This window comes from Chlamydomonas reinhardtii, chromosome 10, assembly GCF_000002595.2.
Source record: "Chlamydomonas reinhardtii strain CC-503 cw92 mt+ chromosome 10, whole genome shotgun sequence".
In the NCBI taxonomy this organism is placed as follows: domain Eukaryota; kingdom Viridiplantae; phylum Chlorophyta; class Chlorophyceae; order Chlamydomonadales; family Chlamydomonadaceae; genus Chlamydomonas; species Chlamydomonas reinhardtii.
In genome coordinates this window covers 4,567,075-4,581,756 of record NC_057013.1, presented here as the reverse complement: position 1 = coordinate 4,581,756, position 14,682 = coordinate 4,567,075, and the positions used below count along the sequence as shown (strand labels likewise).

The following is a 14,682-nucleotide window of genomic DNA, read 5'->3' as shown; positions in this document are numbered from 1 at the left end:
AGACTGCTGTGTGGCAGGACCCAGGACACGGGGATGGGGCTCCGCATGGAGGGAGGCTCGCTTTCCCGCCAAAACTTACACCATTCTCTCCTGCTCTTGCGCTCGCCGGCTCTCTTGCATTCAGCCTCTCTCGGCTCTCTTGCATTGAGCACCTCTCGACTCTCGTCCAGTGCTCACACTCTTACTATTTACTCACATCCTCCAAACTACAGCTTTGCCTTCTTGCCCGCCCCTTTGCCCAGCGCCTGCGCCCGGTCCTTGTCCTGCTGCACCTCAGCCTTGCGCTTCAGCTTCGCGACCATAGCGCGGAGGTCGGCGCCACCGCCGCTGGCGCCTGTCTGCGGCGGCCCTCCGTCGGGTCCCGCCGCGGACTGCTGCTTGCTCCCCTGCTTGCCCGCTCCTGGCGCCGGCTGCTGCGGCTGCTGGCTCCGCCGCTTGGCCACCTCTGTGAGCACCTGGTCTCTCGCCTGCAGGGAGCAGGAGGGGTAGGTTGGAGAGGGCGTCAGAGAGGCGGCCAGCAACAGCAACAAAGAACGGTGCAAAAGCACGTCCTTGATACACCCTGTCAGAGCGCCACCATACCCAGAACCCAGATCAAGCTCCCTGTTCCAACCTTCCTCAGCCCCAGCTCTCCAGCCGAAAACCGGACCCCATGCACACACGCGCCCCACAAGCCCTCACACCGCATCGTCACACACTGTCTCGCTTATGTTCTTCCCTCTCTGCTGTCTAACACGCACACACGCGCTCTCACCTGCATCTTTTTGAAGCGCGGGTCTGTGGGGTCCAGCGCGTACTCGGCGCTACGGAACATGTCGGAGAAACGCGGGTCCGACAGGTTTACCTCAAAGCCCGCGCCCGCCTCCTCGCCCGCCGCGTCCTCCTCGTCGCTGCCCGCGCGCGCCTTGCGCTTCGCCTCCTTCTTCTGCTCGCGCTTCTCCTGCGGGGGTTGGGCGTTGGAGCGCACACAGGAACAGGTTTGTGTGCGTGTGTGTGTGTGTGTGTGTGTGTGTGTGTGTGTGTGGAGGGTGTCACGGGTTCCACAATGGTTCTTCCACAATGGTTGCATGCGCAATCCGTTCATCCATCACACATCGTCCCCTCACCGCTCCCCTTTAGCCCAGCTCCTGCCCTACCAGCTCCCCAGTCAACCCCCGCCCCACCTTCTTTGTGAGCTTGCGCTTGCCCGCCTCCGCCGCGTCGTGCCCCGCCGGCAGCACGCGGCTCTTCACGCCCCGGGCGGCGTCCCGCAGCGCGCCGTCGTCCATCAGCAGCAGCTCCAGGTCGGCTGCCGACTGTTTGTCGCCGGCCTGGGGGGGAGGGGCGGGGAGGGGAGGGGAAGGCAGGCAGGAGGGGAGGGGGGAGCAGGCGTGCGTCATCAGTCGGGCAAGGAGGGCTTGGGGACTTGCTGGCAGGGAGGCTGGGCCAGGAGGCAACGGGGAGGGACGAAGGGGCCACACACGGCTTGGGGGACGTCTGCGTGCGCAAGCGGAGGCTGCAAGCACGAGGTGCGGGCAGAACAGTACAGCGGGAACGGGCGCGAGATGGTGGGCTGCGCACCGCTCTCACCTCCGCGCTCTTCTTGCCGCCCTTCTTGCCGTCCTTCCCGCCCTTGTCCTGCTTGTCCTTCTTGCCGCCCTTGCCTCTCCGCCCCGCGCCGTCGCCCTCCTCCTGCTCTTCCTCGTCTTCAGAGCCGAGGCCACCCGCCGCTGGCGCGCCGGGATCGCCGTCCTGTGGGTGGACAGGGTCGCCGGGTGGTGCGGGGTGGTGATGCAGGTGTTGAGTTACAGGTGCGAGAGGGCGAGGGCAGGGCCAGCGTACGCGCACGCACGCACGCGCGCGCGCACGCGCACACACGTTATGGACCCACTCGCTCATCAAGTCATTTGCTCAGACCCACTGGCAGACTGACGCCACGATGCACCCACAACAGTTACAGACAACAGCCCCGTTGCATGGAACCCCTTCAAGAACCCTCCTCACCTGGTTGAAGAAGGGATCCGAGAACGGGTCGTCGCCGCCGTCACCGCCCGAGCTAAAGAAGGGGTCGTCATCCGGCACGTCCCCATACATGCCTTCGCCGTCCTCGTCGTCGCTGCCGCCGGCCCCGCGCCCCTTCTTCCCGGCCGCCTTCTTGGCGTCCCTGCCCTTGCGGCCGCGGCCGCCGCCCTCCTCGTCCTCCTCCTCCGAGCCCGAGATGTAGTCGTCCGAGTCCTCGCTGCGAGTGGTGACGTGAAGTACAAAGAAGAGTCACAGTGTTAAGCGCGCGCGCACAAGGATATACTTGATGCCCACAGGCAGAGCCTGGGTCTAAGGTACACAAACGAAAGTAGGTGCACGCGCATGAATGATCCCACTCCCCGCTATTGGCCCCTGATGTCAAGCCCCTATCCCGCAAGGCCGCACCCACCTGTCTGAGAGGTTGCGCAGCCGGCCCTGCGCCTTGCGCTGCGCGCGCTTCTCCTTCTTCTTGCGCAGGTAGGCCTCCCACACCTGTTGGTGGATGTGTTGCATTGAGCGGGTTAGGTGGGTTTGTGCCCATCCATCGCGCCAAACCTGACGTACCGACCCTGATGCCGAAACCCTCCACAACACGCGCTGCACGCAGCCCTGCTCCTGCCGCCCTGTGGTCCACACCCAAACAGCCCAGGCCTCACCGTCTCTCCCGCCCGCGCTCGCTCCTCCTCCTTCTTTTTCTTCAGCCGCTCGCCCAGTCCCTCGAGCCCGCCGTGGAAGGTGACCACCATGTCCACGTCGCCCTTCTTCTTCTTGCCGCCGGCGCCTGCTGCACCAGCCGACGCCGCTGCCGCCGCGCCACGGCCCGCCTTCGCCGCCTGCCGCCAGAGGGAGGAAAACGATCATCCATATAAATGTTGGGCCAGGTGGTTGACCAGAGGTGTTTGTCAGTAATGCAGTCTCAGTATCATCGGCAACGACATACTATGGTACGTTAACGTGTCTTGGAATGTTCATAAATCATTGCTGAGACGCACCTGTCGCCCGCTCGTGCTGGGCTCGCCAGAGGCGCCGCCTGCCCGCCGCCCCCGGCCGCCGGCCTCCTCCTCCCCGTCCTGGTCACCCTCGGCCGCCTCGTCGTCCTCCTCCTCGTCGTCCCCCCAGCTCTTGCCGCCCACGCGCCCCACGGACTTGTCCTCCGTGGCCTCGCCCAGCAATAGCGCCCTGTGTCATTACAATGCATTTGGGGCAGCGATGGGCGCGATTCAGCTTGGTGAGCGGGATTGCGACAGGCATCCCTAAGCAACACATTTTTACTTTGTCTGCTGCCGCACAACAACACACAACTCCCTGCTTGCACCTCAAGCCGACCAACAACAGTCCAGCCAGTCCATCCAGTTGCCGCGCCCGCACGCACCTGTAGCGTGCACGCAGCGCCTCCGCGTCCTCCTTGCCGCCCTTGCCGCCCCCGCCGGCCGCCGCGGCCTCCTCCTCCTCGTCATCGTCGTCGCCGTCATCATCGCTGCCCAGGTAGGCGGCAAAGTCAGCTTCCCGCAGCTCCTCGTCCGTCTTGAGGCGCCGGCCCTGTCGTTGCGAATGCGGTGTTTGCAGCACGTGACGCGACAGTAACGCGTGGGGACGTTGGTAACGCGCTGTAGAAGGCACCTTCCAGGTGCAACCGCTTGGAGCCGTCTCGTGTTTTGTCAATGAGCTGGCCCCAGCCTGAGCTCAGACCCCACGCCCAGACCCTCAGCCCCCAACTCCCAACCCCAGCACCCAGCTACCCAAACCCAAACCCCAGCCTAACCCCCAACCCCCAACCTCAGCCCGCAGCGCCGCCGTACCTGCAGCTTGCGCTTTCGCTCCGGGTCCTCGGCGTCCCATGACAGCTTGGGGTCTGTGTGCTGCAGGCTGATGTTGAAGGTGGCGGGCGGCTCGTAGTCGGCGGGGACCTCGGTGGCGGCGTCGCGCACCTGGCGGCCCGCGAAGCTCTGTGCGCAGTGTTGCAAGATTTGGAGGATGTTTTGGTGGTGGTGGTGGTGGTGCTGGTGGTGGTTACGATACCGTATCGACGGTGCCAAGAAGTCTCGTGTGCATAGGAGGCAGGATAGGGGCGGAATACAGGCATGGCCGCACTTGCGTGTGGCAATACCACCACTCTTCCACGATTCCCAACATCACAGCCCCCCTCGTGCGCCACCCGCCCTAACCCCCGTGCAGACACGGAACCCAAGCCGCCTGGTCCCTCTCGTCGATTGCCAATGTCGAGTGTCGCCGCACCTGCTCGTCCGGCACGAAGCGCATGTCGAACTTGCATGCGGAGCGCTCGAACTCCAGTCCGTCGCACTCGTTGTACAGCTGCAGTGCCGTGGCGATGCAGTCGCACTCCACAATGGCGTAGTAGTACCTGCAGCGAGTGCGCGGGTGAGAGAGAGCGAGAGGGTGTAAAAGGGTACAAGTGTACACCTGCACGCACACCTGCACCTTGCACCCTGCCTCCCCAGTTTCTGCCGGAACCCTCACTCCTCCCACCACACCACGCATCGCCCTCCACCCTCCACCCTCCGCCGGCTCACCGTCCACCCTCCACCCCCGCCCCTCCCGCCCATCCTGCCCATGCCGCCCACCTCAGTCGGGACTTCTCATACGCGGCCAGGCGCTTCTTGTCCACCTCGGCGCCGTTATCCTCGTCATCCGCCTTGGCCGCCCCCGCCCTTCCGCCCTTCCTGCCGCCGTCCTTGGAGTCGGCGCCGCCCGCGCCGTTGGCGCCGTTGGCAGCGGCCTTGGCCTGACCCGGCCTCAGAATCATCTGTGTTGTGGCGAGGTTTGATATGAGTCAGCACCCAGGCAAGTCCCTGGCTAGCATCAAGTTACAGGCCCGTAGACCGCGCACCACGCCCGGTTCACGCAATCACCTGCTGCACTACAGTCTCTATTACCTGCTGCGGCACAAAACACACGGGCGTTCCGAATCTGACTCTAGACGCTGCCCCATGGCCAGTTGTCCGCCGGCCCTGCACGCCAGCCCCTTGCAGCTCGGCTGCCCTTCGCCCTGCCGCTCACTCACCGTGGGCCCCAGCGCCGCCTCCTCCGCCATGCGCTGCAGCCCGTAGTCGGACGGGTACACCGTCACTCGCTCGATCACCCCGCCTGCAGGCACACAGGCGGCAGGGACACACAGGCGTCAAAGGCACGGTACCGTAACAACATGTTTCCACAGTATTGTGACGTACCCGCCGTAAGCCCCTATCCACCCGACGTCGGCTCGTCCCCAGCTCACCAAACCTGCCCGCCTCCTGCGACGCCAGACCCCACATCAGGCCCGAACGCTGCCCCTCCGCTCTGCTGCCCCGCCGCCCCGGTTCCCAGCCGCCCCGCTGCCCCACCAGCCCCGCTGCCGCCGCCACCCGCCTCCGCGGCCCCGGCCTACCCTTGGGCAGGAAGGAGCGCAGCACCACCAACACATCCACCGCCCGCACGTGGTCCCAGTCCAGGTCCACCAGCGCCAGCCTGCGAATGAGGGCAGTAGGGTTGGAGGGCAGGAGGGCAGTAGTTTCATGGCTGTTAGCTCCCCACACATGCCCGCACACCTGCAATGCCCTCGCCCCTTGTGCCGTCCCAACGCATAAAACATAGGCAACATTCAGTTAACGCAACTTCCATTGGCGGGCTCGCGCCCTCGTTCCCTTAACCACACAGTAGTTCATGAACACTGTCGACGCTTTCTGCTGGCGCTCTCCTAACACACAACACTACACACACAACACCGCAACACACAACCACAAGCACCATAACCATAAGCGCCCCCACCTGCGCGTCTCCTCCTGCGGCGGGATCTCCTCATCCGGGTTGAGCGCGTTGGCTCCGGCGCCCCACTCCGCCGGGTCCAGCCCCGGCCCCGCCGCCTCGCCGTCCTCCCCGAACGCCTCCTCCTCGTCCGTGAGCGGCTCATCCGCCGAGTCGTACTCCTCGGCCTCGCCGCCCTCGCCGTCCTCGCTGTCCGAGGCTGCGCGTCGGCAAGTCGGGGGCAGGGGTTTCAGGGGCAGGGGCATGGTTGGGAAGATTGCGGGCTGAGGTCGCGGACGCGGCGTGGCAACTGCCCAGCAGCAGCCATCCTGGAAAGCTGAACTATCCAACACCCAACACCCGAGCTCACCGATCATGCCGCGAGCGCGCGCCCAACGCAACTGCGCCTTTGCCTCCTCGTCGTCCTCGCTGCCGCCCTCCTCGTCCTCCTCCTCCTCGTCCTCGCCCTCAGCATCCGCATTGTCATCGGTGTCCTCCTCCATCTCATCCTCATCAAGCGCCACGCCCTCCAGCGCCTCTGCCTCCTCCCCCTCCTCCTCTTCCTCAGACTCAGAGGGTGGTGCCAGCTCCCGCGCAGCGGGCTTGCCTTTGCCCTTGCCCTTGACGCCCTGTGGCGCCGCCGCCGCTACCGCCGCCGCAGCGCCCTTCTGCTGCTTCTGCTTCTGGTCCTTGCCTTTGCCCGCTGCCGCTACTGCAGCGCCCGCCTTGCCCGGCGCGGCCACCTCCTTGTGCTTGCCGCCCTTCGCCTGCTTAGCACCCTTAGCCTGCAGCTGCTGCTGGGGCTCCTCCTCGCTGGCATCAGCTCCCGCGGGCTCCTCAGAGCCCGGCTCGCCGGCACCTTCGCCGCCGGTCTCCCGCCACTCGTCCTCGTCCTTCAAGCGGTAGTAGCGCTTCAGGTCCTCATTGCGCTTCTTGTCCTCAATCTGTCATATACATGAACGCGGGCAATGCGTAAGTTGTTTGAGCGCACATGCCGAGGACAAGCCAGTTATGTGTTGGCAGGCCTGTTAGTGCGTTCGGCGCGTATCCAGAGTGATAGTCGGGGACTGAGGGAGGGCGACCGCCGGCGGTAGACAGGTGCCCGAGCCCGCGGGCCGTCGGGGCCCCCCGATGGCCTCCGCTGCCATTGTCGCGCGCTGTCACTCGCGTCCTAATCTCAACTGACACCCTCGAAGCAACGCAGCTGTTCCTCACGCCTACATAGTATCGTGCTGGACCTACCTTGCGGCCGCGCTTGTCCACTGCCGAGCGCGCCTGGAACTCAGGGTCCTCAAACATGCCTGGCGGGGGCGGGGCAAGGGTGGGGTGATGGGTTGAGCGGGCGAGCAGCTAAGCGGCTGGGAGCGGCAAGTGCGGGGGCAGGGCAGGGAGCGCACTGGGCTGGGCTGGTCAATGCGTGGGCTCAGGCAACCACGAGCAAAAGTGCCGTGGTTGTGATAGCTGGAGGGATGGCGGGCGTCGGACGCAGCGGTGGGTCGTACATGCGTGTCAACAGCAGCAACATCTGCCGGGCAGCAGGGTTTGCCGCCGCCGGCACGGCACGCCGAAGCACGACGCCAAACCCGAGCTGTCCGGCCGGCAAGAAAGTTCAGTAGCGTACCTGCGAAGCGCTTGTCCACCACCACTTTGTTCTTCTGCTTGGGAAAGCGCTGGAAGCGCGGGTCGCTGTGCATGGCGGCGAAACGGGGGTCGACCTTGCCCCCGCCCTTGCCTTCCGGTTTACCCATCTTGATGTGTTTATTTGCAATAGATTACAATGTCAAAAACTGTTATTTTGTTCAAGAAGACGCTTCTAGAGAAAGAACTTCAGAAAGTCCAGGTACTTCTCTACGGGGCTCAGTAATTCACGTACAAGAAGTGCAAATTCAATTGAAACCTTTGTGATAACAAGAAACACAATTGACCCTGAGACCGGACCCATGCACGATCGCTGATGCGGAGGACCGCACTTTCGCCCAAACGTCGACGTGGTCTTTCTTTTCTAGGGCAGCTAGGAACCCAGGACTAACTGGGCATCGCCCTTGACTTGACTGCTTTACTTGCACACACGCCGTCAAGCATTTAGCTTAGGTTAGCAGCTCCGTCGCAGCCATGCAGACCAGCAGGGCCTCTATGGCCCGCAACCAGCCCGCTCGGCTTATGCCGGGCGCGCCGGTGCGCGGACCCCTGTCTCTGCGCCCTATGCGCCCGGTGAAGGCTGCTGCCCCCGTCGAGGAGGTTCAGGAGGTGAGCTTGCAGGCCAAAATCTTGGTTTAGAAAATTGTTCGCAATTGCGCTGCGCATCTGGGCTTTAGCGGTGAGGGCAGGCAAAAAGACGGTTGGGTGTGCAGATTGTGGCCGGCGCCCCGAGATATGCAGCGTGACCGCGACCTCGCCCCCCGTTCCTAATGCGCAGCAAGCCGCCCTGACCTTCATGGAGGAGGAGCCGGTGCCGAAGGCGTTCCCCTACCCGCTGCCGAAGGACGGCACTCAGCAGTTCCTGTCGGGCATCCCTCTGCCCCTGCTCTACCCCGGCTTCCTTGCCGCTATTGGCGCTGCTGGCCTGGCTGGATCGGTTGTGGGTCGCGCTGCCCCGGGTGAGATTTCGCTTTGGTCGCGCCGAGGGGGGCGTGCGATGCCTCGCCAAGGAGCCGACCGCGGTCAGCGACTCGCGTTTTCTATAGAATCGGTTCGCTGTCGCTGCACCAGCAGCACTACATGAGCCAAATCTTCAAGGATCCTCGCTTAGATCTAGGCGGAGAAGCAGAATTCGGGCCGGCTGTCCCGGAGGTCGCTGGCAGCTGGCACGGCCTCCCTCGCAGTGCACCCACAGCCCCAGCAGCGCATCCCCTGCGACAGCTTAGCCTGCCATCAGCCATTTCCATGCGCTTCAGTGGCAGCTAGGCCCCACCGGACTTGCACGTGCACATGCCCTGGAGAGGAGACGGATTGGCTGCATCTGCCGCCACACCTGCTGCTGACCCTACACCCGCCGCATCCATGTCCTGCCGGCGCGCCGCCCCATGCGCAGTTGACCCCGGCGTGAAGGAGGTGGCCTCCTACGGCGTGGCCGCCGTCGCCGCCGCCGCGACCGCCTACGGTGCCGTACAGGTGCGGTCACGCGCCCCCAAACACACCGTGTCTGCCTGCCCCGCCTGCGCTTCGCCGAAGCAGCATCAGTCACCTGCCATCACCGACACGCAGGATTGGATGCATGCAATGACAGCAACAGCAACATAACAACAACAAACGCGACCTGCAAACCCTGAACCCCAACAGGCCAAGCGTAAGCGCGACTCGGTGGCGGTTGTGGATCTGTACAACGCCATCGTGGAGCTGCCGGACGCTACCGACCTCACGCCGCAGACCGTGGCGGTGCGTTGACCGTTGGCCGTTGACTTTGGCTGGGGCCCGTGGGAGCGTTGGGTCGGCGCCTGGGAACGCGGCGTGGCAAAGAAGGGAGCAAAGGCTTGGGATGAGCACGGCGGCCTGCAAGAGCTTATGACGGGGGCGATGGAGGGTGGACGTGAACGCTTGGGAGGAATGCTGCTGTCAGAGCCGCGTTCTGAGCAGGCGTGGTACGGCGCGGTGGGAGCACCACGCAAGCTCCAGGGGCTGCAGCGCAATGGCAGCAGCGTAGGGTCAGTGTGCGGATTTCTCGAGGACTGGTCGGGGGCGCGGCGCTCGGGGGCTCTGCTGCGGCGCGCCGGACAGGAACTGGAGTCAGCGGCGCCTGCAGCGCCCGCAGGAGCAGCAGCAGGAGCACAGAGCGAAAGCAGCGGCATCAATGGCGGCAGCGGTGGCAGCGGCAGAGGACGCGTCCTAAGCCTGCGGCAGAGCCATGCGCGGGGTTGGGCCCGCCGCTGCGGTGCAGTACTGCAGGGCGCTTGCCGCAGCCCTTGCAAGCCGCCGTCACCGCTGCCGCCATAGGCTCGCGGATCACCGACACGGCGCACAGCTCTGTCGGCGGCGTCTGTGGGGCCCCAGCATGTCAGCTCAGACCCGGAGGAGCAAGCGGAAGCCGGCACGTCGGCAGCCTCCTCCGCAGCCGCCGCCCCTCGCAAAAGCAAACCGCCTCGCTGAGCCGCACGATTTGCCGGCTGACCCCGACTCCCCCTCAAACCCGTGCCTCCCCCCGCAATCCCCTCTCCGCCCTGCAGGACGTTGGCTCCAAGTACGGCATCAACTTCCAGAAGGACGAGCTGGACGGGCTGAAGCGCATCTACGGCCAATTCCTGGAGTCCGTGATCCCCACCGGCGACACGCAGCTCAAGGTGGGGGGCGATTGGCGGGGGGGGGGGGGGGGCTGCGGGAAACGTGAGCGGGATACAGTGGTCAGTGGAGGACACGCGGGCTGTGGGAGAGGAGCAGCGGGTGAGGGGAGGGGCGGCGGCAGCCGCAGGGGCCGGGGTGGCCGGGGTCTGAGCGGCAGGGGACTGCGTATGAAGGAGGCGAAGCAGGGCAGCGCTTGGAGGCAACGCAGTACAAACACAGGCGCAAGGAGCTCGGCATCAGGTCACATCTGTCATCCCCACCTCCCAACGCCCTCGCACCGTCCAACCCACCTTCCAATCTGCCTCCCCCCCCTGTACCGCTTTTCCAAACATCCCTGCAACCCCCCTCAGGGCGACGAGGCCATTAAGGTGGCTGCGTTCAAGGACATCCTGGGCCTGGCCGACGAGGACGCCGCGCCCGTGCACATCGAGGTGAGGGAGGCGGCGGGAGAGGGAGGGGGGAGAGGGAAGGGGGAGGGAGGGGCGGCGCGGCGTGCGACAGAGGGAGGGGAGCGAGGGAGAGAAGCGGAGCAAGGGAGAGGCGGTGGAGCGGGCGCGACGTGCTGCAGAGCTGGTGCCGGGGAGTGGGCGGCTGGCATACTTGCCGGGACCTGCGCTTGGGGTTGTCCGAATCGACTGCAAAGGGACGGAGGAGGGGAGTGCTTCGCCGCTGCGCCGCTTACTCACTTCACGGCCCGCTCTGTCTGTTCCACCTCCCCCCCTCCCCCACTCCCCAGGTCGGCCGCCGCATGATGCGCGAGGGCTTTGAGACCAAGGACCGCAACGCCGTGTTCGAGAAGCGCAAGGTGGGAGCGGAGGTTGGGGTGGGTTGGAAGGGGTGGGGCGAACTGCAAGGAAGGAGACGTTGCAGCCGTCAACGGGAAGGGCAGGGCCAGGGGGCTGGTGTAGGCCGGCCGGCCGGGCGTCTTGGTGTGTTTTGTCCGTGTTGTAGGTAGCCGTGCCCACGGCCGCTCCGGCCCACCACAGATCCTCAACACTCCCGTCAGCCCCGTCTATACCGCCCCTTTCTGCCTCTGTCCCCCGCTTCCATAATCGTGAAGGTAACTAACTAAGAATGCATGAACCTCCCCCAACAGGCCTTCCAGCGCCTGATCTACGTGAGCCAGGTGGTGTTTGGCGACCAGAAGGCCGCCTTCCTGCTGCCCTGGCGCCGCACCTTCAACCTCAACGATGCGCAGGTGAGGCAGGCAGACAGGCAGCGGCCCCAGCAGCTGTAGCTGTAGCTGCGGTAGCAGCAGCAGCCGTAGCGGCAGCTGCCCCCGGGCAGCATTGCCCAGGCACAGAGGGCAGGGGGGACACGAGAACAAGAATCAAAGCGGGAGCGGGGTTGTGACGTGGGCGTGCCAGTACAACGGGAGGGGCCGTGCAGGTCCAGCGGCTGCATCCCGCCTCAATTGAGTCCGCGCGCCCTGTCTCTCAGCTCTGACTCATGCACATGTGTATATGTGTGGTATTCGCATCGCACATGCGGCCCCCAGATCTTCGTGGCCCGCCGCGACAACGCCCGCGCCATCTTCCGCCAGTTCCTGGAGGCCCGCGGCGGCGCCCTGCCCGCCGACAGGTGGGAGCGCGAGGGCGAGAGCGAGAGGGCGAGAGGGCGAGGGCGGGACAGACACGGCGCTGTCCGGAAGCGTGGAGCGGGCTGGGATAGCGGGTTGGGAGAACGTGTGTGGATAGCATGTTGCAAGGATGGAAGGCAAAGTGGCGGCAGTGCCTGTACTGCACGGTATCACTGTTTCATAACGAAACGGCAAGTGTGTTGATATGTGGGGTTTGATTGCTGTGCGTCACACAGTCGCGATCTCACACTTGCACACACGGGCCCCTCCAGGCACTTCCTGCGCGAGCTGCGTGAGAAGCAGACCGCCATCAAGCTGTTCGACGAGACCGCCGCGGAGGTGGTCAAGGAGGCCGCGCGCAAGTGAGGCGGATAGAGGGAGGGGTGGGGCTGGCTCGGGCAGGAGGAGGAAGAGGAGGGGGCGGAGAGGAGCTTTCACGGCTGGTTACGTTGCTAGCGCAAAAGGGTGAAGGCCCTTGTTACCGAGGTCTTGGAGCAATGCTGACGGCAACACGGACGTGTTCAACTGACGCGCCTCGCTTCCCGTGGGTGCCGTCCTCCAGGACCGTGGAGGCTCACCTGTCCAAGGCCGTGGAGCTGTCCAAGGCCACGGGTGGGTACTGTACGGGGCTATGGGCACGGGTGCAGCATGAGCTGGGGGCGGGCAGGAGACGCGGCGGGCGGGATGATGAGGGCGAGGTGGTGGTGTCTTTTGGGGGGGAAGGGCGCGGCTGGGGGGAAGAGACCCAGGAGCTATTGAGGGAACAAACGTCTTACGGTTGCCGTTACGCTTGCCGTTACGCGGTTATGAAAGTTATGGTGTCGTCGAGATCTCGTAGACCACCCTTTTCCTACCCATCTGCCCTAAACAGGCAAGATGCGCGACGTCGCCTCGCTGGTGGCTGAGGTGGACGCACTGCTCGAGTACGAGCGCAAGCTGGTCCGGTACGGCTCCGAGGACGACCTGGTGTCTGGTCTGGGTCTGGTCACCATCCACGGCGGCGCGCTGGACGTGGAGGGCAAGGGCCGCGACATGAAGGACGTGTTCCGGTGGGTGGCGGTTGGGTGGAGGCGGTTGGTGGTTGGTTGGGACGGCGGTTGGGGTGTTTACGTGGAGACTGTGGTTGGGGCGGTTGGTGTGTGGATAGAGTGGCAGGCTGCGGCCGAAGCCATGAGCCGGGCTGGGGGGGGGGTGGAGGGGGGTATCAAGGTGGGTTTGGGTAAGGCGGGTCTTAAGTCCAGCTGCTGCAGCAGGCGGGCGTTGCCGTTGTCATCAGCTCCACCTGCTCCACCTGCTTAAGTGTGCGCACCGCCCTTATCTCACTCCCACTCCCACTCCCACTCTCCCCATCCCGCTCAGTGCATGGCTGGAGGAGAAGCTGAACCAGGCGGGCGAGTTCAGCGCCGCGCTGGACGCGGAAGCCGCCGAGCTGGCCACCGTCATGTGCATGGGCGCCAAGGAGACGCAGGTGGGGGGAGCAGGATTTGGGGGGGGGCGGGTGGGTGGCGGAGGGGGGGGGCGGGGACGAGGAGACGCATTTTTGGGTGGGGGTGGGGGGGCAAAGGGGGAGGGGCAACGGGGGAAGGGCAGGGTGAGGAGGAGGGCCGGGGCGGTACGAAGACCCAACGAAGTGAGTAGCTAGGGCTGATGAAGAGCCGAGGGCGGGCGTGGAAGAAGGGAGCTCGAAGAATACGGAATGGGTCGGGCGGAAGGGCGGCTGCAGAGGAAGGGGGAAAGGGGTTGCACGCGGGTTAGGGTTCAGCGAGCATACCTATTGAGTTTGAGCTACGGGCTACAGGAGGGGCACGGCGGCAGGTGTTGACTGAATGGTGCTGACCCGCAACCTCCGCTCCTCCGCTCGCGCTCGCGCGCACCCCCACTCCAGGGTCTGCGTGACGAGGTGTCTGCCAAGCTGTACCGCCGCCTGCTCAAGGAGGAGGTCACCAGCGGCCGGTGAGGGGGGGCGGGGAGGAGGGGAGGGGGAGGCGGGGAAGGGGAAGGGGGAGGCGGGGAAGGGGAAGGGGGAGGCGGGGAGGAGGGGAGGGGGAGGCGGGGAAGGGGAAGGGGGAGGCGGGGGAGGTTGAGGGAGCGGAGGGGATTCATTTCCACGCCAACGGATTGGCGGGTGTGGAGGGCTGGGGCAGAGCACAAGAGGGCGGGACAGGGCAGGCGCACGGCCTAGTGATGAATGGCAGGGATGCATGGGTGCAGCCAGGAAGCTGGGATGCGAATCAGGAACCTGGGCGAGCCATGCCGCGCGGATGGGCGGCGCTGCTGACATCCACGCACTCCCACCTGCACTAACCCTTTCTCACATCCCCGCCCCCAACCTCACCCCCACCACCACCACCACCACCACCACCAACAGCCTGGACGCCGCGGGCAGCCCCGCCTCGGTGCTGCAGCAGCTGTGCGACAAGGTGCGTGTAGGGGGCAGGGGGGCAGGTTGGCAGGAGGGCGGGCGGACAAGGCTGGGAAAAGCTCTGCGGCTGTGGCTGATTGTGGCTCGAGGCCGCAGGCTGCAAGCCCTAGGTACTGCGGGCTGTTACAGGTGGGGCTGGGCCTGGGGCTAAGGCCGTGGGCTAGCACCGTATCCCAGAAGTCCATCTCCAAACCCCGGTGCGTCTCTCGCTCCCCCCTTACCGCCCTGTCCCCAGCTTGTATCCTGATCCCAACGTTCTTGACATCCCAAACCCCCCCCCCCTCACCGCCACCCCGCCCCTCTCCTCCCCCTCCTCCCCCCAGGTCCGCTTCCGGCCCGAGGCGGCGCTGGAGCTGCACCGGCAGCTGTACAAGGCCAAGATGGCCAGCCTGCTGGAGTCGCGGCGCGGGCGCGGCGGCCTCACGGACGCGGACGCCGAGGACCTGAAGCGCATCCGCCGCATCCTGTGCCTGCCCGCCGACGTGGCCAAGAAGGTGCGGCGGAGGGGAGGATGGAAAGGGAGGGAGGGAGGGGAAGGGGGAGGGAGGGAGGGGAAGGGGGAGGGAGGGAGGGAGGGGAAGGGGGAGGGAGAGAGGGGAAGGGGGAGGGAGGGAGGGGAAGGGGGAGGGAGGGAGGGGAAGGGGGAGGGAGGGAGGGGAAGGGA

General features: G+C 65.5%; 2 protein-coding genes across 2 annotated transcripts in view; one reads left to right on the top strand and one right to left on the bottom strand.

Moving 5' to 3' along the window:
- Positions 1–63: 63 nt before the first annotated feature.
- Positions 64–7,609, bottom strand: CHLRE_10g452500v5 (uncharacterized protein). Its single transcript, XM_001698289.2, has 18 exons — positions 7,364–7,609; positions 6,985–7,043; positions 6,113–6,686; positions 5,767–5,962; positions 5,387–5,466; positions 5,024–5,106; positions 4,584–4,765; positions 4,237–4,363; positions 3,801–3,947; positions 3,374–3,540; positions 2,994–3,180; positions 2,658–2,834; positions 2,411–2,493; positions 1,984–2,218; positions 1,570–1,731; positions 1,164–1,310; positions 755–940; positions 64–467 (listed from the first exon to the last, which is right to left on the bottom strand). The coding sequence occupies exons 1-18, from the start codon at positions 7,488–7,490 to the stop codon at positions 207–209; spliced, it is 3,180 nt and encodes a 1,059-aa protein (XP_001698341.1). The 5' UTR covers positions 7,491–7,609; the 3' UTR covers positions 64–206.
- A 147-nt stretch (positions 7,610–7,756) lies between these two features.
- CHLRE_10g452450v5 (uncharacterized protein) overlaps positions 7,757–14,682 on the top strand; it is a 13,689-nt gene continuing 6,763 nt past the window's right edge. The window contains exons 1-16 of the mRNA XM_043066989.1: positions 7,757–7,989; positions 8,159–8,339; positions 8,774–8,853; positions 9,022–9,117; positions 9,903–10,016; positions 10,368–10,448; positions 10,754–10,822; positions 11,114–11,215; positions 11,516–11,598; positions 11,869–11,958; positions 12,159–12,208; positions 12,468–12,645; positions 12,956–13,064; positions 13,482–13,549; positions 13,965–14,016; positions 14,342–14,512. Coding sequence (XP_042920386.1) covers positions 7,855–7,989; positions 8,159–8,339; positions 8,774–8,853; positions 9,022–9,117; positions 9,903–10,016; positions 10,368–10,448; positions 10,754–10,822; positions 11,114–11,215; positions 11,516–11,598; positions 11,869–11,958; positions 12,159–12,208; positions 12,468–12,645; positions 12,956–13,064; positions 13,482–13,549; positions 13,965–14,016; positions 14,342–14,512 — 1,659 coding nt within the window. The 5' untranslated portion in view covers positions 7,757–7,854. The remainder of the gene's footprint in view (positions 7,990–8,158; positions 8,340–8,773; positions 8,854–9,021; positions 9,118–9,902; positions 10,017–10,367; positions 10,449–10,753; positions 10,823–11,113; positions 11,216–11,515; positions 11,599–11,868; positions 11,959–12,158; positions 12,209–12,467; positions 12,646–12,955; positions 13,065–13,481; positions 13,550–13,964; positions 14,017–14,341; positions 14,513–14,682) is intronic.

Excerpts from the sequence above, each read along its gene's own strand:
- CHLRE_10g452500v5 (XM_001698289.2), bottom strand. The coding sequence starts at position 7,490 with ATGGGTAAACCGGAAGGCAAGGGCGGGGGCAAGGTCGACCCCCGTTTC. Across the intron at positions 5,107-5,386 it reads GCGCTCCTTCCTGCCCAAGG|GCGGGGTGATCGAGCGAGTG; the intron begins GTAGGCCGGGGC and ends GTGTGCCTGCAG. Across the intron at positions 3,181-3,373 it reads GCGCTGCGTGCACGCTACAG|GGCGCTATTGCTGGGCGAGG; the intron begins GTGCGTGCGGGC and ends GTAATGACACAG.